This window comes from Nothobranchius furzeri, chromosome 11 (assembly GCF_043380555.1).
Source record: "Nothobranchius furzeri strain GRZ-AD chromosome 11, NfurGRZ-RIMD1, whole genome shotgun sequence".
NCBI lineage: Eukaryota > Metazoa > Chordata > Actinopteri > Cyprinodontiformes > Nothobranchiidae > Nothobranchius > Nothobranchius furzeri.
Window position 1 is genome coordinate 62,407,222 of NC_091751.1, and position 23,609 is coordinate 62,430,830.

Sequence of the window (23,609 nt, forward strand, 5' to 3'; positions counted from 1 at the left end):
TAAGTTTCTGAAATACTCAGATAAACCTGTTTGGTACCAGCAACCCCTTCACAATAAAAGTCACTTAGATCCTCTTTGTTTTCTGTTTCTCAGTTTGAACTCCAGCAAGTTGTCTTCACCACGTCAAGACGCCTAAATGCTCTGAGTCACTGAGTGTATGACACTGATCAGGAAATTATAACATTGCAGAGTTTTTTAAGAGTAAATAAATATATCTCTTTCATTCTCTTACCGAAAGCAGAACAGATGCAGTCCGCTTTCTGTGCAGCTTCCACTTACGTGTATCAAAAACCAATGAGTGCAAGCAGTTTCCTCAGTCCATTTTTCCTGTACACTGCATGTGGATGAAGTTAAAAAATTACTTGAGCCAGACAGGACGTGAGATGTGTTTAAGGGTGCTGCATTCTGGTTTATTTCAAAATAAAACATCTGACATTATGTTTCCGGCTTTTGTTTCAATATTGACGTGGATAAAAGGTCACATTGCCCAACAGTTAATGCTATTTTTACAGGCATATTTTTAAACTTGTGAAGTGTGAAGCAGCTGGGATGAGAATCAGCTCCTCTAAATCTGAGACCATGATCTTGATTCGGAAAAGGGTAGAATGCAAGCCCCCACAATGCCGCTCAGAAAATGGTCCCATCCCGGAAGTAAGAAAAATTGCAGTTCCACCCTCATCCGCTGGGGGCTGGTGCCAGAAGCGAGCAAATCCTCATTGACTCCCATGTTAAAAATGCCGATTTCACAGCAGAAATAAACATGTTTACAGCCTGGTGCCAAAACATGTTTTTTGTCTAAATTATCTAGTTTATACTCATGACAACTCTGAGGGGGGTGAATTTTTTTCTCACTCTTCTGTTTAAGTGTATTGAAAGCCTAAAATTCTGTATAATTAATGAGCATCCGACACACGTGACCGCCGCCTCAGACCCACGTGACCACAGAGCTAGCTCCGTGGAAAGGCCTCAGTACAGCCTCGGTCTGGCTTGGAAACTGCTCCGGCATTTTGAGTCTCTGTGTTTGTGTATTCTTCTTTGGATATTATTGGTGCAATTGTTGGACAAAATGACTTGCAGTGGTATTAATTGCACTAATAGAGCGTCCAAGGAGTCTCCACTTCATTTTTTTCGGTAAGTTAAAATCTATATTCGTATTTTATGTCACTGCCACCTTTAAACTAGCTGAGTTTACCGAAGTAGCTAGCTAACTATCAGTTTAACATGTAGCATGTACTGTTTAACCATGAAATTTAAATGTAAAATACGGTAAAATAATTAATAGGGCATATTTAGATGGGTAATAGGGTAAAACCCAGTGCATTTAAGATAAAAATGGGTTGAAATATGACGGAGCGCTAAGAGGGAGACTTCTGTGTCCATTCTTCCATCCGGTAATCCCCAGCGGTCAGGCCGGGCAGCCTGACCGATCCGGCGCCTACTTGCTGCGCCTAGCTGCTGCGCGGTCTGACCGCTCGTGGAGTTTTTCATGTCTGACTTTAACCGCATCTAATACTGTATTACGGCGTGAGCGCAACAGCGACAACTTAATATCGATGTGTAAGCAGCCTGAGTGGTAGGGTGTTTTCATCTGAACCCTCCAGCAGGCTATGCTGCACTATTGACGTGTTAGCGCGCGGCGCTAACAACTTAGCAACGTGACATGTCTCTGAGAAAGCGTAAAACACGGACGCTTCTTCTGAAGCGGAAAATAACACCTCTTCTTAAGCAGAGCAGGATGTCGCCTCGGCTCGTTCACGGCCGAGCCGGACTGAGCTCGATAACATTGACCAAGCACAGCCACTGGGTCGTTGTAGCTGCCACCAGGCCTGCTGAAGGAACTCCAGCGGGTTTCATCAGACTCGTAAAGTTTCTTGTTTTTGCTGGGGATTTCTGTATTTTACCGCTCCCTCCTGCAGTCTTCCCCTATTAAAATTTAAAATGTGTAACTTTATGTATTGTGATGAATGACTAATATTCATGTTAAACTGAAACGTTAGGCATTTAGGGGGAAAAAACAAAATAATAAACATTATACAGATGTCAAATAAATCAAACTGTAATTAAACTATATATTTTCAAAGTCATATAGACAGCATGATGGTTTGTGTGATCCGCGCGGTTTCACTTACACCCCTTTAATGATCAGGCTGTTTTTTATTATTTTTATCAGCTGATAGCAGTTAAAATTATGGTAAAAAATACTTTTATCTGTTTTTGATAACTTAATGCCCAGGAAGAGCATCTTCCTGGGCATTAAATATAACCCAAATGTTTTATTATGAGCAGATCTGATGAAGGTGTAGACAAGCAGTCTGCAAAATAAAACTTGTTTAGAGTCCAAACTCTTACTAAAGCTTTTGAAAAGAAAAAATGGTTGAATTTTGAGAAATATCCACAACAGGGGAGCGAGACCTCTGAAAAATGTATATTTTCTCTGAATTCATAGAATAATGTGAAGATTCTGGGAAAAGTTGGGATTCTGAGATTAAAACGTAAATCTTTCTAATCATAATTCTGGCAGTTTTTGTGTCCTTCTGCTGTGGAAAGTCGTGCAACATGAAGATACTGAGAAGATGCTTACAACCTGTATTTTTATTCCATCCATAAATAAAATCATGACCTATTTTTTTAATCCAAATTTGATCCAAAGGGCCATCGTTGGTTCCAGACCCGTTCTAGAACATTCCTCTAATCTTAAAGTCATCATCAGTTTCTTCCTTTTAACAAATATTTATTTGTTCAAATATTTAATATTTATAACTGGAATATTTGTTCCTCCCTCTCCCACTGCAGTTAGTCCTGTCCTGCAACCCTGTTTTTGCAGCTTAGTGAAGCCAACCATCACTAACCTGGGGGTGGTTTTGGACCCAGAGATGCGGATGGACTCCCACATTAGCCAGGTGGTTAGATCCTGCTTTTCCCGGCTTCGCCAGCTACCAAAGATGAAGTCCATCCTGAAAGACGTGTCATATTTTCTCCCCAAGCTGGACCTGACCGTCATGTATCGGTCCAAAATAGTGTGATGATATTGTGTTTTTGTACATAACAGACTTTTTAACAGACAAATTTGTCGCATTCTCCTACACCTCTTCACGGGCTCGCCACAGTAAATATTCTATTTGGCGAGAGATAAACTTTATTGTATTTATCCTAGTGAATCTATAATTAAACGGGTAAACTAGTAGTAGCACATCCAACATCAAAGAAAGTAAAATGTTATTATCAGGAGAGGGAGAATGTTTAAGTGGTTATCAGCAGTGTGCTAGCCGATGGCCCCCTCCATGAGGCCACCACAGCTCAACAGAACATCGTTGTAGCTTCTTCTGGGGAGAAAAACACTTAGAGAGAAAATAAAGTTAACAGCTGAAATAGCAGGAAATAATACAGTTAAAGAGCAGATTGTAGAAGAAAGAAACCCCTGGGTTAAACTGGTCTGTCTACTGCATAATGCTGAACTCTTAACATGTGTCCTAAGGGAAGGACCTGATTGGTGTCCAGAACCTGCTGAAGAAGCACCAGGCTCTGCAGGCTGAGATCACAGGTCATGAACCTCGCATCAAGGCTGTCACCCAGAAAGGAGAGACCATGGTGGAAGAAGGTAGAGCAGGTCTGGTCCTGACATGTTTCTGAGGTGTCTGCAGGTTCTGGCTCACTTTTTTTGGGTCCAGGTCACTTCGCTGGTGAGGAAGTGAAGACTAAACTGTGGGAGCTTCATGGACGTTGGGACACGCTGAAGGCCAAGGCGTCCCAGAGGAGGCAGGACCTGGAGGACTCTCTGCAGGCCAAGCAGTACTTTGCGGATGCTAATGAGGCCGAGTCCTGGATGAGGGAGAAGGAGCCCATCGTTGGAAGTCCAGACTAAGGGAAAGACGAGGACTTGGCCGAGGTATGGAAGTCCCTTCCTGAGAAACTCCAATCGCTTTTCTTTGCTCTCTTTCCAGTCCTTCATAATTAGTGTTTCTGTATTTGTCATTTCCTTCGGTTGTCTACCAGACGTCGTTGCTCGTTTAAGCGTCTCATGGGTTAGGGGTAGAAGTGCTGGCCTCGCACAGGAAGTGATGACAAACGTGTTCCCGTCGCTCTTATTTCAAACGGTTTACAAGCTGTGATGTGTGTTCCCGCTGCAGAGCAGCCATGACACGTGGCAGCCGGCAGAAGGCTCACGCTTTTCCACTAAACACCCGCAGAGCTACGTCTGCGGTGAACTGAGCAGGGTTTGTTTTACGGTGGCGGATCCGATTGGACCATCGCTGCGAGAAAGCTCCACTTGTGTCAGACGAGCTGAAGGTTCTGATGTTCTGCTCCACAGGCTCTCCTGAAGAAGCACGAGGCCCTGATGTCGGACCTGTCGGCTTACGGCAGCAGCATCCAGGCCCTGAAGGAGCAGGCCCAGTCCTGCAGGGTGAGTTCAGAACCCTCGGCCCGTCAGAACATTCTTATCCACCACGTTCTAACACCAGACCTGTTAACCCGACAGCAACAAGGTGATCAGCAGGTGCTTTTGTCCTGCAGGACCTGAAGGCCAACAAGTCCCGCCTGAGGGACATCAACAAGGTGGCATCTGAACTGGAGTCAGAAGGTCTGATGGCTGAGGAGGCTCCTATGGTTCAGGCTCAGGTGAGCGTCACCTGTCTGCAGCAGCTGGTCCCTCTCACTTCCTGGTTTAACTCTGCTCGTCTCTGTTTGTAGCAACAAGAACATCTGGGTTCTGCTCCTGGAAAGGTGCGTGTTGTCCTCCGCCTCCACCAGAACCAGACGTGGTGTTTATGTTACCACTCATTTGTTTGTTTACAGGACGAAGCCGACTCTAACACGGCGTCACCCTGGAAGGTGAGTTCATTCAGCTGATCAGAGGTCACCTCTGATGGCCGCAGTCACGGCCGACCGTGCTGACATCACACAGGAATTCAGGTGACCCGGCAGGCACCAGGTTTTGGTGAAAGTGGGGACATGTCAGCTGGTTGCCATGGCTACAGTTATCTTTATGCATCTGTATGACTGCTGACTGGTGTGTGTTTCCTGTGACCTTTGACCTCAGACCGTACGGTTGGGCGTTCAGACGACGGCCAACTTTAATTCCATCAAGGTAAGAGGAAGCTCTTCCCTTCCTGTCTGAGCGATCCGTCTCCAGGTTTCCTCGTCCGGCGTCCAGCCCGCTGGCATCCACCTTCATCTCACCTTCATCTCATCTCACTTCATTTATAGTGCAATACTTTCACATTATCATTTTCCCACACTTCTGTATACCTGTATTTTGTTGTTTTTCAATAAAGAATGACAAATTATTTAAGTTTGGTTTTTGTTGCACACAAATATATATCTGTAAAAAATATCTACAAAGCTAATGTTTACATAACAAGTATGATTGGGTTTTGCAATACGGCACTCAAGTTTATTTTAGTAAGATTTTCAAACCAAGTAAAGTTAGTAAAGAACACATTTCTATTGTCTGCTAAGAAACTGTTGGGATTTAAAATGGGCCTGTTGTACAAATAACTTGTAAATGATTATTCCTCACTTTTGTCTTAACCAAAGAAATTCCAGTAATTGAGCAAAAACATTTATTTTTAACACTACAGTTTATAAAACAGGGCGCAAAGTGTCGGCACATGTATGTATGTCGATGGTCCGCCCCAACCAAACCAAGAGACACAGACGTCAGGGAGGCCAAGCTTGTCTCTGCAGCTCTCTGGGCACCACGCCTCACTCAGCTGTCTCCAATGATCCAAATGGCTATGGAGGAAAAAATAACAGGTTTGGCCTAGCTGTTTAAAGTACAAAACCATTCATGAAGTGGTCAAGACAAGTACTTGGAACTTACACGCTGCGTTGTGTAGCTGACGTTGGAGACACACAGGCTGCCATGGTGACCTTTTAATAGATCTAAGAAAAAAATGTAATAAAAGAATGAAACTTAAAAACTCCCAGACCTCATGTCATATTTACTCATCAGCTATGGCTGATTTGTTTGGATCACAGTGAGTTACACTAATTCTAATATATTTTTATTTCTATTATACATACATACTTTTTAACTGTTATTTTCACATGACTGTTATCAGGCTCTCTTGTTCTGGTTCTGATGATAATCCCGTGTCTTCCAGTAAGTTATCTTGTGCTTACTTCATCTGTATAATGTCTCTTTACTTTTGGTAAATTGTACTGAGTCCAGAATAAAGGCTAGTTGGCTGTACAAGATACAAACAAGTATTACGTTTTGGAAATATATGAAACACCGCCAGCATCTGTTAGAGCCTGTGGCGGGGTGCTGAGGGCCGGCTCCAGCCCAGGAATGAGCTCTACACGCCGGCCGGGAGGGTTTGAAACACCGCCATCCTCTCCTCTGCTGGCTGTAAATTCTGTTATGGTTACCGGTGCTTGTGTTGCAATGTGAAACGCTTGGTCTCAGATTTTGTAAGAAAGATAATAAAATGTCCCCCCAAAATACGACTTAAATATATTTTCTCTTCTTCATGATACATTTAATGGCTGGTGCGACTCAGGAGTGATAGCGCCAAAAAAAACTACTGAAAACTTGCTCAAAGCAAAATGTTTTCATTACGGAAATAAATTATAAACTTACCGATTTAAAACTTTTTTAATACAGGTACTTCTCACGAACAGGCGCAGAAAACCTCCACCTAAACTCCGTGTAAGGTTCAGGTCGATGGGTGTTCCAGTTAGCTCCGGTTGGGTTGAAGCTAGGTGGCTACATCCGTTAGCTCGGCTCCCACCTCCGCTTTAGCTTTGGGTTAGCCAGGGTTAGCTTCAGGTTAGCTCGTAGCTAGTTCGCCTGGGTGTCGTCACTCGAGCCCAGCCTTACAGCCACACCCTCAGCGCCTCCTCTCTTCCCTTTTATGGAATTGTCTGGGCTGGACGGAACCTGTGACACGGTCAAAATGGCGGTGGTGGACACCTCCCATTATGGACAGATAACGTGTTATTGAAGCCTATGGAATCGAATTGTCCAGTATATGTACAGTCTATGGTAGAATGCCCTCTCCGGGTCAGGGATGAAGTCCTGCCCCAAGTGGAGGAGTTTAACCCTCTGGAGGCAGGCGTTGCAAATTTGCAACGTTAAAACCTTCCTACCTGGTTACTCCACACACGTATTTATGAGCATTTTTTTTTAACATTGTTTATTATTCCCCACGATGCCTTTATTTTGTTTTAATATTTTCTCTAGTAGATTGATATATATATATATATATATATATATATATATATATATATATATATATATATATATATATATATTGTATTTTAATTATTGAAACTAATTTATTCTTATATTTTTAGTATCTGTGTTCAGCTTCGCTGGTTATTTGTTTTAAAAAGCTTATGTATAGGGCTTTTTTTTCTTACAGGCATTTTGCAGTCTTTTTGTCAACCATGGTTTATTCTTATTTATCTTTTCTGGTAAGTTTTTTTATTTTACAGTTTTTTTCGTATTGACAGCACAGTATTCTTATAAAAGAGCTGTAAGCCAAGTTTACATCATATAAAAATATATTTCATCCAAGTTTTGCTGTCTATTAAATGAGTCTATGGCTTTTCATGACCGATCCCTTATAAAATTTTCCATTTGAGGTTTATGTCTAATCTGAACATGTGAACACTGGCAGATGATCACTAATATGAGTCATTATGCTTCCAACACTCTCCAACCCCCCTGAAACATTACAAAATATGTTATCTATAATTGTTGAGCTTTGTACAGTAATTCTTGTGGGTTTGGTTATCAGTGGAAACAGACCAAGTAGATGCATGGAATTTACAAAGTCGTTTGATAAATTGTTTGTATTTTTCAGATCAATGTTGAAGTCCCCACAGAGAAACAAATTCTTGTTACCGATTCCATTAAACATTTCTGAAACTGTGTTTGTGAATGATTCAGTACAGGAACCTGGTGTTCTATAAATACTGCTTATTATTATTTTGCTTTTTGTCTTCTCAGATGTTATTTCAACAGTGATCATTTCCATTACATCAGCAGTTGCTGTTGACATGTTATACATCACTTTGCTTTTTAGGGTGTTACTGCCATGGTCTGCGTTCTGCATCTCCCTCATGTGTCTCCTTGAGTTCCTCATGTGTCTCCTTGTCTGCATACCCCCTCATGTACCTCCCTGTGGTTCCCCAGCCCCCTCCAGGTTTTCTCTGTTCTCTCTATATATATAGGTTTCCCTCATGTTTTCCCTTAGTCACTTTTCTTATCATTAGTTTTCTGTTATTGTAGATTGTCAACTTCGTTTATCCCTTTAGGTATCATCCTCCCCTGTCTTCCAGTGTTTTTGGTTTTATTACTCCTAGGTCATTAGTTTTATTATCTTTAGTTCTCCAGAGTCTTATTTCTACAGTGTTCGAAGTTATTTAGTTCGGTAGCTTTGTTTGTGGCTTTCCTCACCTGCCCTGTTCTGCTCCTCCTCTTGGTTATTAATATCACCTGTGCCCAATCCTCCTAATCACCCAGCCCGAGTATAAAACCCCTGTCCTGTCTTTCTGTGTTTGTCGGTCCATTGTTTGTGTCAGCGGTGATCTAGTTCCCTCTCTTGGTCTCTTGGTTTTTGGATATCTCCAGGTCTGCTCTTTAAAGGAGCACTTGTCTCTAGGTCTCTTGGTTTACATGCTAGGATTATTGGATTTTTGGTTTTGGCTTCCTTCCCTTTTGGATTTACTTTGGGACAATCGCTCCTAATAAAGGATTTTTATGTTTAATCCAACTCGTGCCTCGTGTCTCCCTGGTTCTGCATCTTGGGTCCTAACCTCCCCCTACTCTCATCGCAACAGTTACATATATACAGAGCTACACCACCACCTTTTTTATTTTCCCGATTCTGGTAACACATCTCATACCCATCTATTTGAATGTCCTCAATATCTCCTTCTTGTAACCTTGTTTCTGTAACTGCAATGACATTAAATCTCATTTTATTTTGTGTTACAAACTCCAACATTTTATCATAATTGTAATGCAAACTTCTACTATTGAAGTGGATGATGTTCAGTGTATCATTCACCAAGGCACAGTCAAGCAATTCTTGGTCGCTATAGTAATTGCATTCATTATTATGCATGTACAGATTACTGTCTAAATCTTTTCCAGGACTGTATTGTGTATTCTAGTTCTTCTTGTATTCCTGTGTCCATGTGTTTTTTTTAGGTTTACTAGTATTTAGTTTATGTGACTTTGTTGTGGATTTTTACTATATTTATTTATTTTTCCAACATTTCTCTTCCATCCATCAGTCACTGTTTATTGAAATTTTCCAGTTCCTTCAGCTCCTTTATTATCTTAGCCTGTGACCCTTGTTCTTTGATCCATACATTCCCATTTCTTGTCCATGTTGCTATAATTTTTTTTCTGCCTTTTTAGCATCCGTGTTTCTCTGGCTGTCGTCCCATTTTTTTTAGTTAGATGTTCGTTTATGTACACATTAGTGCCTCTTGGCTTGTTTCCTTGTGCCGATACATTGTTTCTGTGTTTTCTGCTGGTGAACCTTACTATAATAGCTGGTTTTGCTTTTTCATATTTTTTAGGCAGAGTGTGACACATGGAAATGGCTTCTTTTTGTATGGAAATATTCTTACTGAGTAGAAATGTTACAAGATGTTGTTCACGTGACTCACGTTCTTTTTGTGAGGCATCTTCTGCTGAGTTATGATTGGTAACTGCATTAGCATAGCTTCTGTGTCTGGTTTCAAGTCCCATTACTACCAAGTCTTCCCTTCTTGTATATTGTTCAAGTTCGTCCACTCTTTGCTCTAAAGCCGATATCTTTTTCTCTTTTGCTGTTAACAGTACTTTGAGTTCTCTCACCTCGTCCATCAGTCTTAACAAGCAATCCTGCTGCGATGTAACTTTTGACAGCTCACCTGACATGTAGTTCAGAGATCGTTTGATCTCCTCCAGGTCATCTGCAGCCATGTCTTTGCCCCGTCCAGCCGATCGTCCTCCTGGCATTTTCCCTACTCAGATTTCTCCTCTTTTGCCATCCTCCGGTCCTGTGACCCCAGAGTAACAAGCCCAGCTCCGCGTCACCAAGTCAGACTCGATGGCAGGTCTCGCCGCTGTTAGCTGCCCCGGAGGAACCACGCCGGGTCTAGTGCCATCTGCCTTACCGGAGAGCCACGCTGGGCCTGGTGATGTCGGCCGCCGGGCCTGGTGATGTTGGCCGTTGGGTCTGGTGATGTCGGCCGCCGGGCCTGGTGATGTCGGCCGTTGGGTCTGGTGATGTCGGCCGTTGGGTCTGGTGATGTCGGCCGTCGGGCCTGGTGATGTCGGCCGTCGGGTCTGGTGATGTCGGCCGTCGGGTCTGGTGATGTCGACCGTCGGGTCTGGTGATGTCGGCCGCCGGTGTGGTGATGTCGGCCGCCGGGCCTGGTGATGTCGGCCGCCGGGCCTGGTGATGTCAGCCGCCGGGCCTGGTGATGTCGGTCGCCGGGCCTGGTGATGTCGGCCGCCGGGCCTGGTGATGTCGGCCGCCGGGCCTGGTGATGTCGGCCGCCGGGCCTGGTGATGTCGGCTGGTTTTCTTATGTCCTCACCATCAGGATTTACTGTGTGAGTTTCTGCTCCAGCTGCTCACTGCTGCTTCATCACACCCTCCGTTTTGGTGTGAACTTGATCCGTCTGTGAACTTTTGTTTGCGGCTGCGTTCTGGTTCTGCTTCTTAAATTGAGTGCTTTAAGAGCTCAATATAGCTATTACCTCTACTAATGACCAATTAGCTGTGATGCTCTATCTATATATAGAATATCAACCCTGCTTGGTCTTTAAGGTGTTTAATCAGAAGATTCTAGGATTCTTATTTTACCAACAATTAAAACATGACAAGTTATCTAAGCATTTACTGTGATGGATGGAACTAAATGTGATGTAAGAACCTATGTGTGAATGCGACGTCAGAACTTCTGTATCAAGGAGAGCTGAGTTCTGGATGCAAAATAATTTGGTTTGCATTAAGCTATGAAGCTGATTATTATCAAAAGCACATCAGACGTTATCTGTGTGTCTACTTCACCCGTTTCGGAGACCCTCTTGGTGGATCCGAAGGTCAGAGAGGTCGGATGACCTCTGGCACCGAAGGTCCAGTAGATTGACCACAGCACCAACTTTTCCAGTCCAGAGATGTCTCGGGTCACGACAGATAGATGGAACTGCGCGTCTGGGACTCTGAAGGAGTCTAAACAATATCAGCTTGTTCTGCAGGAACTGTTTGCTTTATCAGCTTCACAGGTGCAAAAAGGTTTTGACAGCGTGTCAAAAGCTTTGATGGTTAAAGAGGTCTTTGCTTCAGATGGCCGATCTGAAGCTTTCTCTAGAACTTAGGAATCACCAGAGTAATCTGGTTTTAATGTTCACATGTTATGATTTGTGTAGCCAACCAGAGGTTGACAAGTTTGTCATAACATAACATTCACATCAAACTTCAATCATTGAGCACAGATCAATGAAACATTTCATTATATTATAATTATTATTAATATTAAGTAGCAATAAACAAACGTTTATTTAATGATTATCTAGCTTATAAGTTGTAGAAATTCATATATGATATAGGAAATCATTCTTTGACTTAGCAACTAATCCGGGCTGCGAGTGTGCCTTATATGGAGGCATGAAGAATCCTGAAAGATTGGACCTTGAGTAGAGAATGTTATTGTTGACATTTTGTTATCTGTGTTCAGAGCTGCAGAGACTCTGAGCTCCAGCTGGTGGGATGAAGGCAGGCTGATTTAGAGGGAATGTTACGGATGCCAGGCTGGCCTGTGGAGAGAAGCAGCACAATCACCAAGTCCTGCTGAATCAGCCTGACACTGCCCCTCCTCCTCCTCTCTCCCGGGCTGCTGAGGAGCACAGCTGCAAGGAATCTTCACTGATTGCCATCACCTGTATAAAAAGGCTGTGCCTTCAGCAGTCTGGGAGGCAGCAGTGCAGGGGTTCTGCTGCCCTCCAGGTTTTGTTTAGGTTCAACCCCTATTCGTTTGGATTTGTTTGAGTTTTAAACTTTGGTTGTTTTTAACTCTAAAGGAGAAATTGTGGATGATCCAGTGGGATCTTTTGTGTGTTTGGTTTTTAAAAAGGTTAACTCTGTTTGTGGCATTTTTACTGACCTCGGTTTGAAACACCTTCAGTTGCGGTAAAACTTTTAAAATAAGTTTTTACCAGGTGTTTTTTGTCAGTAAATTGTTTTAGACTTTTATCAACTTCAGGATCTTAAACACCTTCGTTGCGGTAAAACTTTTAAAATAAGTTTTTACCAGGTGTTTTATAGTTGATAATTTGCTTTGTACTGTTAACCTTTTAGAGAAATCAGTTTTGCTCGTGTTTTAATACCTTTTTGTACAAATAAACCCATTTTAAACTCCTCCACCAGTTCTTATATTCTCCCCATCCTTCACACTTTTAACATCACATGTCGGGGACGTAACAGGGAACACGTGCAGTCTCGTGTCTCCTTCTTGACCAGATGTTGAATGGTCAAACGGTACCTAAAAACTGACTATTGCTGGACATCACAGGAGACACACACAGTGACATTTGAGAAGTGGAATAAAGTTTATAAGATTTACAGAAAGTTTGCAAAAAATTAGGCAGGTGTCCCACTGAATATCTGGAGACCACAGTCAGAGTGAATGAAAGTACGTCTGGACGCCCTACGGAAACCGGACCACATCCGTTCCACATTTGGTGTGAAACAGGCTTTAGATAGAACAATTGACTCTAGAGCAGCAAATACAATAAACATTATGCCACCAGTAGCACTTATGCATATAAATAGCGTAACACACTAATAGTTAGCTTTACGTTTCAGAAGTTATTTTTAGTCACCCAGGACTTTACATAAAACTCAACCAAAGCATGTTTGAAAGTCCAACATTTGTTTATTTTCTTGTGCCATCAGGTGCTGAGAAAGTATCTCATCCTTTAGCTGCAGCATTCTTCTTTATGCTCATCAGCTAATGATGTTTCTAAAAGTTGCCAAGTGATGGATTTCACTGTGTCATGTTGTGACTTGTCATGATTAATGGCTAATACCTTTTTTCAACAGCCTGCACAAGCAGGTATAGCAGCATAGCACCCTGACTAGAGAAGCACACAAATGAGCACAAACCACATCACCAATGTGAGGAAGTGTTTAACTTAGCAGAGCTCAGCTTTTACACCCGGTGTTTTAAAGCGGCAAAGCTGCAGGGTAACTTGGACTATTTTTCAGCTGACTTGGTTGGTTTAAAACAAACACACACTCTCTAGTGAAAATGGATGCTTTGTCAGCTCTCTTTTTCACCTGGACAGACGGTATAATGCCCGCATCACTGCAGACGCAACACCAATTCGCCTATCGATCTCATGTTCCAGCTTTCCTTCACTTTGAGATACTTAAGCTCCTCCACTTGAGGCAGGACCTCGTCCATGACCTGGAGAAGGCATTCTACCCTTTTCCGATTCAAGACTGTGGCCTCGGATTTAGATGAGCTGATTCTCATCTCGGCAGCTTCACACTCAGCTGCGAACCGCTCCAGCGAAAGCTGGAGATAACGTTCTGATGAAGCCAACAGGGCAACATCATCTGCAAAAAGCAGGGCCACCAAAACGGATCCCCTCAACACCTTGGCTGTGGCTAGAAATATTGTCCATTAAATGGTAAATGGCCTGTATTTGTATAGCGCATATAGGATTCCACAACCCCCAAGGTACTTCACAACATAGTCATTCACACAACTACATCCTGGTGTGAATTGTAGGTCCTGAAATGACCAAGACAGGTTCGGAGCGATTGGAGAAAAAGATGTTTGCTTCTGAGTTGATGTTGGAGTCAAAAAACCAGTCAAAATAAGATTCACCGCTGCAGAGGGAGAACACACACAGCTCTCATGCAGGGACCATGGTCCTGCTCCAGCAGCTGTCAGCATGTGTTCTCTCGCTCATTCTGTGATGGCTGTATTTATTCAATCAAGCAGGGAGAGGTCACATGGTTGTACAAGGTTCAGTTTGAGCAATCCTTGAACAGCAGACTTGCAGCCTTGAGTTGATGTTAAAAAGAATACGGTTAAAAAGAAGGCTACCATCTCCACAGATAACAGGAACCTGTTCTCACGCTATTTGCAGAGACACAATACCCGAGAGGAGGGGTGAGCAGCAGATAACAGGAACATTTGGAATGTATGATGAGCTGCAGAGTGAGTCAGGTTCTCAGCATTACCAATGATCAGAAGTAAAAGATGTTGCTTGGGTTTACTTGTGTGCATTATCAGTTAACACTCTTAACATTCCCCCTTTTGAACTCTAATAAGAGTTCAAAAATGATATAAAAAGTAGAAAACAAACACAATCAGCATCCTTAATTCATTAACACAAAACCCAACAATTTATCAATTCAACAACCCAACAACAATATCCCATGGAGTAATACAAGTTAATTGATGAAGGAGGACGGGGTAAACGGAAATGGGTAATAAGGGCCAAGGATCTCCCATACGTAGCAGTACAATTCAAATATGCAGGGGAAAGAACGACGGAGGACAATGCGGTTGCGAGGGTCAGTGTAAACGAAGTAGGGCTGCAACTAACGATTATTTTCATAATCGATTAATCTGTCGATTATTTTTTCGATTAATCGATTAATCGGTTTGTTATTGTTTAGCTATTTAAGCTATACAAGTGATGAATACATTTCAGTTAAGAAAAAGAAAAACATAAGAGAATTGTGCAGTTGACTGCAATCTATTTTATTGCACATGACCACAGTCAGCAGTGTAAAATGAGCTAAACAGTGCAAAATATCAGTCCAGAATAATTTTTTGGCATCAAAATATAAGAGGTAAATTCCATAAAAAATAATGTAAAACCTGGAATAGAGTTTGTAAGTGGTATGCATTGCTGGGGGTGAGTGTCTTGTTCCCCATGTAGTTGTCCATCGTTGCTTGTTTTTTTCTGCATAAGAAACACAAATAAACTGAATTAAGTACACATATAAAATAAAGCAGCAGCACACACTACAACACTAAATCAATATTACATTATTTGAATTAATTAACAATATACAGTGATCATTTATTTTGACAAAAATGTGTTGTGAGGCGTTTTACAGCGTTAGATAGTAAAACAGCCTTTTAATAGTTAAAAAAAAGGACTTTCTGAATTTCTCCTGTATTTAAAAATTGAAAGCGTACAACTATGCCGCGTTATATTCACCTGGACACAGCTCGTCTGTATATTTTTCTCCGCGGAGTTGTCCTTTTTTGAATGAGGAACATAGTTATGGGTTTGTGCCGATTTTCTCTTAACGAAAACATTCTTATAAACAGACGTGCTAAATTTGGCAAGCGCATGATTCACAACACGGAGGAGATTCACGATTGCATCTAGTCAATCAGAAGTAGAACACCGTAAACTGACGCGGCAAAAAAAAAAAAAAACATGTTTAACATCCACTATAACGAACTCAGCTAACACTAAGTCCCAAATGTGATCTGCGTTAGCTTGTTTATTTTCTGTTACTTACCGGACTTTCCTCTGCTGCATCAGCCCCCATGTTTTCATCTCAAATGTTCACTTAGAGACGTCGTGCTTCCGTCGTGCCATGGTTTTTGCAAATTTTGTAGGTCACCGGTCTTTTCAAGGCATCTAGTGAAGTGCTCCCATACTCGTGAGGTTTTTGTCCGGGGTTTCTCTTGTTTTGTCGCTTCTATTTTCTTCCGTATTTGTTGTTGATCCGCCATCTCTCACTGCAAGATGCGCGTCAGTAACGTGATACGTCATGAAAACCGAGGGCACTTATTGGCTAATTTCTTCTTCTACGGCCCCACTGGTAGATCAGTGGCTCATTACTGCCACACACTGGCGGCAAATTTAACAGATTGTAACCGATGTCAGATTGTGGTAAAAAATAGACTTTATGCGGTAAAATATGATTATTAAACAACTAATCGATGACTAAAAAAGTTGTTAACTATTTTAATAATCGATTATAATCGATTAAATCGATTAGTTGTTTCAGCTCTAAAACGAAGCAAGCTTCAGAGGATGGCTTGAAGGATATTGAGTAGCCAGGGTGTAATCGACTAATGGTTAGTTTCATGGGTAAAGGCAAGTATCTTTCAGAGCAATCAAGTCGTCAGAATCCGAATCGCTATCCACGAAAGAGGAGGCCGGGTCGACGTAAACATGCAGGGGAAGAGGTACAGGGGGTGGTGGGTCCTGGCCAGTGGAGACATCAATGTCACCGGTGGTAAGGAGAGGCAACGCGAGGACGGGGTCAGATAGAGGAGAGGGAGAAATAGCAGTTTTGATGAGGCGTTGCAACGGCTGACGTAAACAGGGGATACAGCAACACCCACAGGTGACCAGAATGGCCGCAAAAACTGCTACAGAAACAAGGATAGAGGCCACCAGAGACTTATATTTACCAAACATATCCAGCCAAGAATCCCACATGGTGCCATCCACCCCTGAATGGGATTTCATTTTAACGGTGAGTGCACGGAGCACATTAATGGTTTAGGTTAAGGTGCCGTCAGGGGCGGTGTTATTGGGGATCAGGGTACAGCATTGGTCACCAAAAATTGCACAGACGCCCCCTTTTTCAGCCAGTAGCATGTCTACTGCAATACGATTTTGGCAGACCATCAGGGAAGTGGCGGAGAGTTGTTCATGTATAGCTTGAAAACCTTCCCGAGTGTAGTTACCAAGAAGCTGACCATTGAAATGTATATAATTAATCCTGTCCACATTAGCATTAATGGTGATGTATGGTATTAAGGAGGCCCACCCTGCAGCTACTTGGATGGCGAGTTTGTATTTGTCAGGAATCCCCCGAGGTATACCGATGGCGTCGCTATAAGTGGGGTCATAGCCAAATTGGAGCGCTCGTTTACAAAGGCTTAAAGGGGAAGAGGCCAGGGGCAGTACAGGAGGCATCTCCACAGGAATAACCGAGACAGGCAAGATGAGTGTGACCAATGCACAACGACCAGTGGTGTTAGATGGGAAACTGTCATATAGTTTGCCGCCGCCACACCACCACCATAAATCAGCGCGTAGGTTAGGTTGGAAGTTGCGTATAGTAGTGACAGATGAACACCACTGTCTAGAGATGTTGCCGACGCGATGAGTTGGAGGGCCAACAATATTAACGTAGGTGAAATTGTTTGGTGCCACGGTAGATGAAAATAAGGGAGTGTTACCCTTAGCAGGAAGTCTAGTGGGGAAAAATCGTGTAAGGGCAGAGCAAGTAGAATTGGGTGCAGAGGCGTTGAGTAATTGTAACATGCAGGTGGAGTTATAAGGGGCCGGGACGATGCGTAATAAGGGACGTGCACCCAAGCACACAACACAGGTGGACCGTGTCTGAGACGCAGATTGCTCTGCTAGTAGTTGCCAGTTGTTAATGGCAGCAGAAACCCCTGTAATAACTTGATACAATTTGTCTATAGTCGGATCTTGCGCTTGGAGAATGATTTTAGGGGGTGGAGTTTTGTAGGGATTTTGAGGTAATGCCTGGGCAGAAGCGGCTTGGACAATTGAGGTGGGAAATGAAATATTGCGGACACATACTTGCAGTTTCCAATAGGCAGATGTGTCAACCTGAAAAGGGGCTAGTATAAACTGGGTACAACCTATAATTTTTATAGGACTGATCAGAAAGGTCAAGGGGCCAGTGTTAGTGCCTCCTTGTTTCAAAAGTTTAATTCTGGTCCGCCAAGTAACGGCCGACCCAGTCGAGTAAGAGGACCAATCTTCGCCAGTTTCAGCTACTAACACTTAACTTTTGTAAATGCCACTCTCTATGAGCCCCATCTAGGTGCGCTACTTCTCTACTTTTCCCTTTGTTCAGTACTCGTGTCGCTCACTGTTTACATGCTTTTGCCGTCTATTATGGCGGACCCACGTGATTAGGTGATGTAGGTGCAAAGGGTCAATAGAGCGTGGGGGCCTCTGCTGAGCAGGACTCACTCCGGACGCTGCTTTGGGAAGAGCCTCTGTGACTGTCTCCTCATTTCGGTATTGCAATATTGAAATTAAACCCTTTTGATTGAATCATGGACTGCTTTCTCGTTCTTTAATTAAGTCTCTAAAAGAAATTCCAAAACACAGGTTAGGGAACTTGATTTTTAATGTAGAGCTGAGGGTAATGGAGATTGGCGTGGCAGGGTCAAGAAAGTTTTATATTTTGATCGCTAGCTGTAAGAGCTAGCTATAAACAAACTGAGTATACACACTGGTCAAGACATATTTTCACTGAGATCATTAAACAATCCACAGAACAACAACAATACATTCACAAATAAGAGGTGATAAGTTACTTTGTATTACAAAATATTTGAGGAACAGCCCACCAACTCATGATTTCTAAAGACATGGATGGACATGTTTGGTTTAAAGGAACTTGACTGGAGCTCAGAGTACTGACCTCAACCCAAATTAGATTGTATTAGAGCAGAGATTACGGATCAAGAATTGGGAATTTTCCCATAAACACAACCTTAAACCTTGTGGAAGATTTAAGGCTGTACTAAGGATGAACCAACTCCACTCTACCCATAAACCAACACATTCTCACACCCCAAGCATTGAAAAATGATGCGGAGTGACCAAGCGTTTGTTTCCTTTTTTTTCCTTTCAAGCGTTTGTTTCCGACATGTAGGGAGCCCATGCGCGTCGGGAGGCGACGCGCTTTGCCAGAGCGTCGCTATCCAACGCCCGCGGTAACACGGACATTCAACCAAATTGTGATCTTTACCCTCTTGCTATTTAACCTTCTCCTCACCCCCATCCTAACCTTAACCAGCTTGCACATGCAAAGCTTTGTTTCACTTTTCATCGTGCCTCTCAAACACGCTTAACGAAACATTTAGATTGACATACAGGGTTAAGGTTAGGATGGGGGTGAGGGGATGGTTAAATCACTAGAGGTTAGAGGCGAAATGTCGGTGAAACTGCCCTTTTAGTGCGGGTGTCAGATACTGACGCTCTGTGCCAGAGCATCGCCTCCCAACGCGCAGGGGCACCCTACACGTCGGAAACAAACGCTTGGTCACACCGCATAATTTTTCGACACTTAGGGTGTGAGAATGTGTTGCATTAACAGATGAAGAAATGTATTCCACTGAATATGAATTTTGCTCAGAATAGAAAAAAAACTATTGAAATCCTAAAACCTCAAATGATGTTGTTTTGAATCACAGATAAGTCGCTGTCCTATTTTATTCATTCTCTAACTGTTATTGTAAAGCTTTCATAAATGGAAAAAAAACAACATGTTCCTCAGCAGCACTCAGTAGACCGCTGCATATCCTCACTTTACGACAAACTAGTTTCCATGGAGGGAATTTACAAGCGCACACAGTTATTCTAGCTAATCTCACTTAATGATCAGACTCATTTACTGATGATTCGGGTGCTCCTGCACCTGCTTTAAGCAGATTTCCACTTGCTTGATGAGTATCAGGTTTTACTCTGCAAAATTTTAAGCAAACCAGATCATCAATGTCAGAAGAAGCAGCAACATTGTATTTGAACTGCATGATTTTATCTAACATCAGATATTGTTTTGTTTGGTCATTTCCCAGTGGCACTGCATTGAAACCCATATGTATGCAAAAGCATGATAAAAGTTTATCACATCTGCAACATTTTAGGAAAAAACAATTTCTTGACTTTTGAGAATTATATTTAGTTAAAATGTTTGTGCCTCGTTTACAAATCACTAGCAGGTAAAGGCCCAGCACCTTCTAGACCTTTTTTAAATGCAAAAACACATCAGACAAGGTTCATTTTAGAAAACACGTGTGCACAAAATACACTACCATTCAAGGGATGCTGTGAGTTGAACAAACTAGTCAACATAAGAACCTTTTTAAAGTGAACTTCTAACATGGCCGTTCAATACTTTCATTATTATCCAGAATTTTAATGGTATTTTTATGTTTAGGCTAAGAAACTGCATCATGCTAATCTTTCATTGTTCTTTTAAACTGGTTGTAGTGTTTGGTGTACTTTGCTTATTTTACTCATGTTGTAGTCATGTTATCTCATCCTGTAATTGGTGTTTCATGCAGGCGCGTTGCAAGCTTTTCAAAAGTGTGGGGGATGTTGTCTGTGCCTAAAATAATTTCATGTTATTCATCTTGTTAGTTTAATTTCCATAATAGCGGAGCAGGTGCGAATTTTAGACGCGTCACGCATGTCTCCGTTTTAAACATGTTTAAACTGTTCAGAATACAAATCCAGGATCTGTCTCGTTAGATTGGTGTAACTAAAGTTTGTACTGAATGAAACTTTACATTAATCCATGTTGAAAAGAAAAGGATCCGATTAAATCGTTTCCCCCTCATTTACAGTGACGGAGTACATAGTGCGCATGGCTCTGGGGTTAATCAAGTTTAATTGTTTCTCTTTGCAACAATCTTCACAGGAAGGCAAAACAGTTAAATGGCAGGTTACAGATATTTCCATTTGACTGTTTATTTTGACGGATAAACTCAAGGATGTTGGTTGTTTTGAAAGAATTACCCCGACGCACACTGATGCGCATGGATGAGCTGACATTTTAATCGTATACGCACATCGCGGAGGTAACTAAATCAATCAAGAAAGGATTCCCATCAGAACATCAGAGCTTTATACTGGACATGTGCTCAGCGTGGCTCGGAGCGCACACGGTGGACAGTGAGCTGAAGATCTGTAGAGGGGTTCGCAGCACAGTGCAGAACCACGACGCTTGCGATAAGATTTCCTCCCACTGAGGCGGTCTGGAAACGCGATCTCTCTGAGAGATGTGTAACTTGGAAAAATGTTCTCTAATTATGAAACTTTGGCTGAATAGCGCTTGTTCCCGTCTCTAATATGGACACGCATGACGCATCCAGTCTGAGTCAAAATAGCCTCTTCAGCTCTGTTAACAGTAATACAAATGTCCATAATGGCCTGTCATGACTCTGTCATGACCTGATGTTTTCTTGATGTTTTGACATGACCTGATGAAACCTGAAGTTCCCGTTGCTAATACTCACCCCTCCCTTTGGGCAATGTATTTCTGTCCAAAGTTCCTGTTTTGTGCTAAAACAGTAGCCGCTTCTTGTTCAAAACTGTTAGAAAAGCATATATTCAAATAAGATTGCTCAAATCGAAAATGTACCGACTTGTGACCCATCCTTGCTTGAACAAATAAATACAGCCGTGACAAAGCCGAGAATCAGAACACTTTGAGCAGTGACTGAAGCAAGTCGGCTGACCTTGCATGAGTACTGACGTGTTCTCCCTCTGCAGCGGTGAATCTTATCTTGACTGTTTTTTTGACTCCAACATCAACTCAGAAGCAAACATCTTTTTCTCCAATCGTCCCGAACCTGTCTGGTCATTTTCAGGACCAACAGCTCACAAAGCACCTGTAGAGACATTTGATTACGCACAAAGTTTATGTGGAGCAGAAGCGGCCGGGCTACGGCAGGTGAAATGTTCCTATAGCCTACATGAAGTGAAACTGTTTAATTGTAACATTAATATGTTACTGGACACGCTGGTCTGGTTGGTTAGACCAGTGTTTGATGCAGAAAACACACACACACACACACACACACACACACACACACACACACACACACACACACACACACACACACACACCAATGCTGACAGCGTGGACTAGAAGACAGGTGATGGTTTACGTATTTAAATGATGATCAGGCTGATGTAAAATGTAATCTCCATCCACATCCAGACAGAATTATCCTCTATTCTTTCTCTATTTGCTCTGCTCTTGTCTGGGCTGACGTAGCTGACGTAGCTGACGGTGCGCCTAACTAGCGGCTGTGATGCACATTTTACGCATTTGGAGAGGTGGGCTGGATGCTTTGCTTTTACTGGAAGATGGTCCACTTAACGCACGGGTGTAGACTACATATTAATGACAAATGAATGAAAATTAAATTGTGAGTTTTTACTTCATATTTTAGAAATTAAAATGACGGGGGAACACATTTATGATGTCGTTTTAAACTAAATTTTCTAGCGCGACCTGCCTGCTTCACTTAAGTCACTGCTTATCAAGGTCCGTCCAAAATTACCGTGGCCCACCCAAAAATGAAAACCTGGCGCCGCGCCTGTAACCTCTGCAAATTGTTGTTCTTCACTTTATCAAACTCAGACTTTGTACAGCTAATGTCAAGATGTAAAATTATGAATTCAGTCGAGCTCTTCCGTCCCTCCCTCTCCTGATCTCCTTGAAACCCGATATCGGCTGTCAGAAGAGGGAGGTGAAGAAGGAGATGAGGCAAACAGAGTGAGTGCGACGTAAAGAAACCAGACTGGTGTGGAGCCGGGCAAAACAGCTGGAAAAGTGTGGGTGTCAGTTGAACGACCTCAATAAGAAAAGTGTGGGTGTTGCATCCCCCACATCCCCCACGGGTGCGACGCCCATGGTTTCATGTCAATGGAAATGGAAACTAGCTTTTTTTTTTTTGTTATCTCCAGAACATTAACACTATGACAGGCGAAATAAAAATAAATAAATAATTAGAATACTGTGTAAAAGTTCATTTATTTCAGCAATTAATCGTAGACCGTGAAACCATTTAAGGAACCCTTTGCAGGTGTTTTGGATTCATTAGCTGATCAGAGTGTGAAAATCTGTGTCTAGAATATTGAGCCTTTTCACAATATAATTGTCTGAGATTTTGAATTTGGCATTTTTCATCAGCTGTAAGCCATAATCACCAAACTTATAACAAATAAAGGCTGGAATATCTGGCTTTGCCTGTAATAAATGTCTCATAGATCAGTTTAACCTTTTATGTTTAATTACTGAAATAAATGAACTTTTGCACTATATTCTAATTTTTTTTATATTCATCTGTATTCACATCAGTACGCTTTGTCCCATTCAAATAAATAAATAAAAAATACATTTATGAAATAAATCTTTTCTCCTTTCTGGGATAAACACTAGTCTTTAACCAAAGAGGCTTGTGTAACCATCTGATGTTTACCGAGTGCATATTCCTCTTCCTCGGAAATATCTGAAGGGAACAGAGCTTGTCTCCCCAGATCAGTGTAATCCCTTTTTTGTGATCATATCTGTCAAAATCACAGACAGCTGTCAAGGTGTAGGAATCAAACGTAACAGAGCTGCACAACAGACCTATTTACTGTGTGTGTGTGTGTGTGTGTGTGTGTGTGTGTGTGTGTGTGTGTGTGTGTGTGTGTGTGTGTGTGTGTGTGTGTGTGTGTGTGTGTGTGTGTGTGTGTGTGTGTGTGAGCTGGTGTTGTTGCATCCCTGTTGCACAGCCTAATAACATAAGTCTGCTGTAGCCTCGTTTCGGCTTCGGCCGCCTGTGACAATCCTCCCGGTGATTAGTGGAACAAATGTCTGCTCGTCGCATTAGCGCTGATGTCTTGCCGGCCGTTTTTTAAAGTCCTCACCTGCCGCGCCAGGAGTTCATCTCATTACACGGTGTGAACGCATGAATTTGAGGGAGCATAGGTTTCCATGAAGTCACTGTTGTGACCACAGCGCCTGCTTTTGATTTTAAGCCACTTAAATCAAAGTGCAAAACCAAAGAGGGGCATTCTCCTCATCTGGAATTTTGTTCTTTCTCCCGCATTTA

General features: G+C 42.3%; 1 protein-coding gene and 2 long non-coding RNA genes across 4 annotated transcripts; 1 reads left to right on the forward strand and 2 right to left on the reverse strand.

Moving 5' to 3' along the window:
• The first annotated feature begins 613 nt into the window (after nucleotides 1-613).
• Nucleotides 614-5,285, forward strand: LOC129154554 (spectrin alpha chain, non-erythrocytic 1-like). 2 transcript variants are annotated; one of them, XM_070556127.1, is made up of 9 exons: nucleotides 614-1,131; nucleotides 2,794-2,900; nucleotides 3,476-3,598; nucleotides 3,669-3,886; nucleotides 4,310-4,402; nucleotides 4,513-4,617; nucleotides 4,690-4,722; nucleotides 4,795-4,830; nucleotides 5,039-5,285. In XM_070556127.1, exons 5-9 carry the CDS (start codon nucleotides 4,337-4,339, stop codon nucleotides 5,114-5,116), a joined length of 318 nt encoding a protein of 105 aa, XP_070412228.1. In that variant the 5' UTR covers nucleotides 614-1,131; nucleotides 2,794-2,900; nucleotides 3,476-3,598; nucleotides 3,669-3,886; nucleotides 4,310-4,336; the 3' UTR covers nucleotides 5,117-5,285. The 2 variants fall into 2 exon arrangements, with proteins under 2 accessions (XP_070412228.1, XP_054590390.1); XM_054734415.2 differs by lacking the exon at nucleotides 2,794-2,900.
• Nucleotides 5,286-5,547: 262 nt separating this feature from the next.
• LOC129154643 (uncharacterized) lies at nucleotides 5,548-6,983 on the reverse strand. The gene is made up of 3 exons (XR_008559918.2): nucleotides 6,584-6,983; nucleotides 5,822-5,883; nucleotides 5,548-5,733 (listed from the first exon to the last, which is right to left on the reverse strand). It is a non-coding gene; the product is annotated as an uncharacterized lncRNA (long non-coding RNA).
• Nucleotides 6,984-14,708: 7,725 nt separating this feature from the next.
• On the reverse strand, nucleotides 14,709-16,002 carry LOC129154516 (uncharacterized). Its single transcript, XR_008559831.2, has 2 exons — nucleotides 15,509-16,002; nucleotides 14,709-14,937 (listed from the first exon to the last, which is right to left on the reverse strand). It is a non-coding gene; the product is annotated as an uncharacterized lncRNA (long non-coding RNA).
• Nucleotides 16,003-23,609: the final 7,607 nt, after the last annotated feature.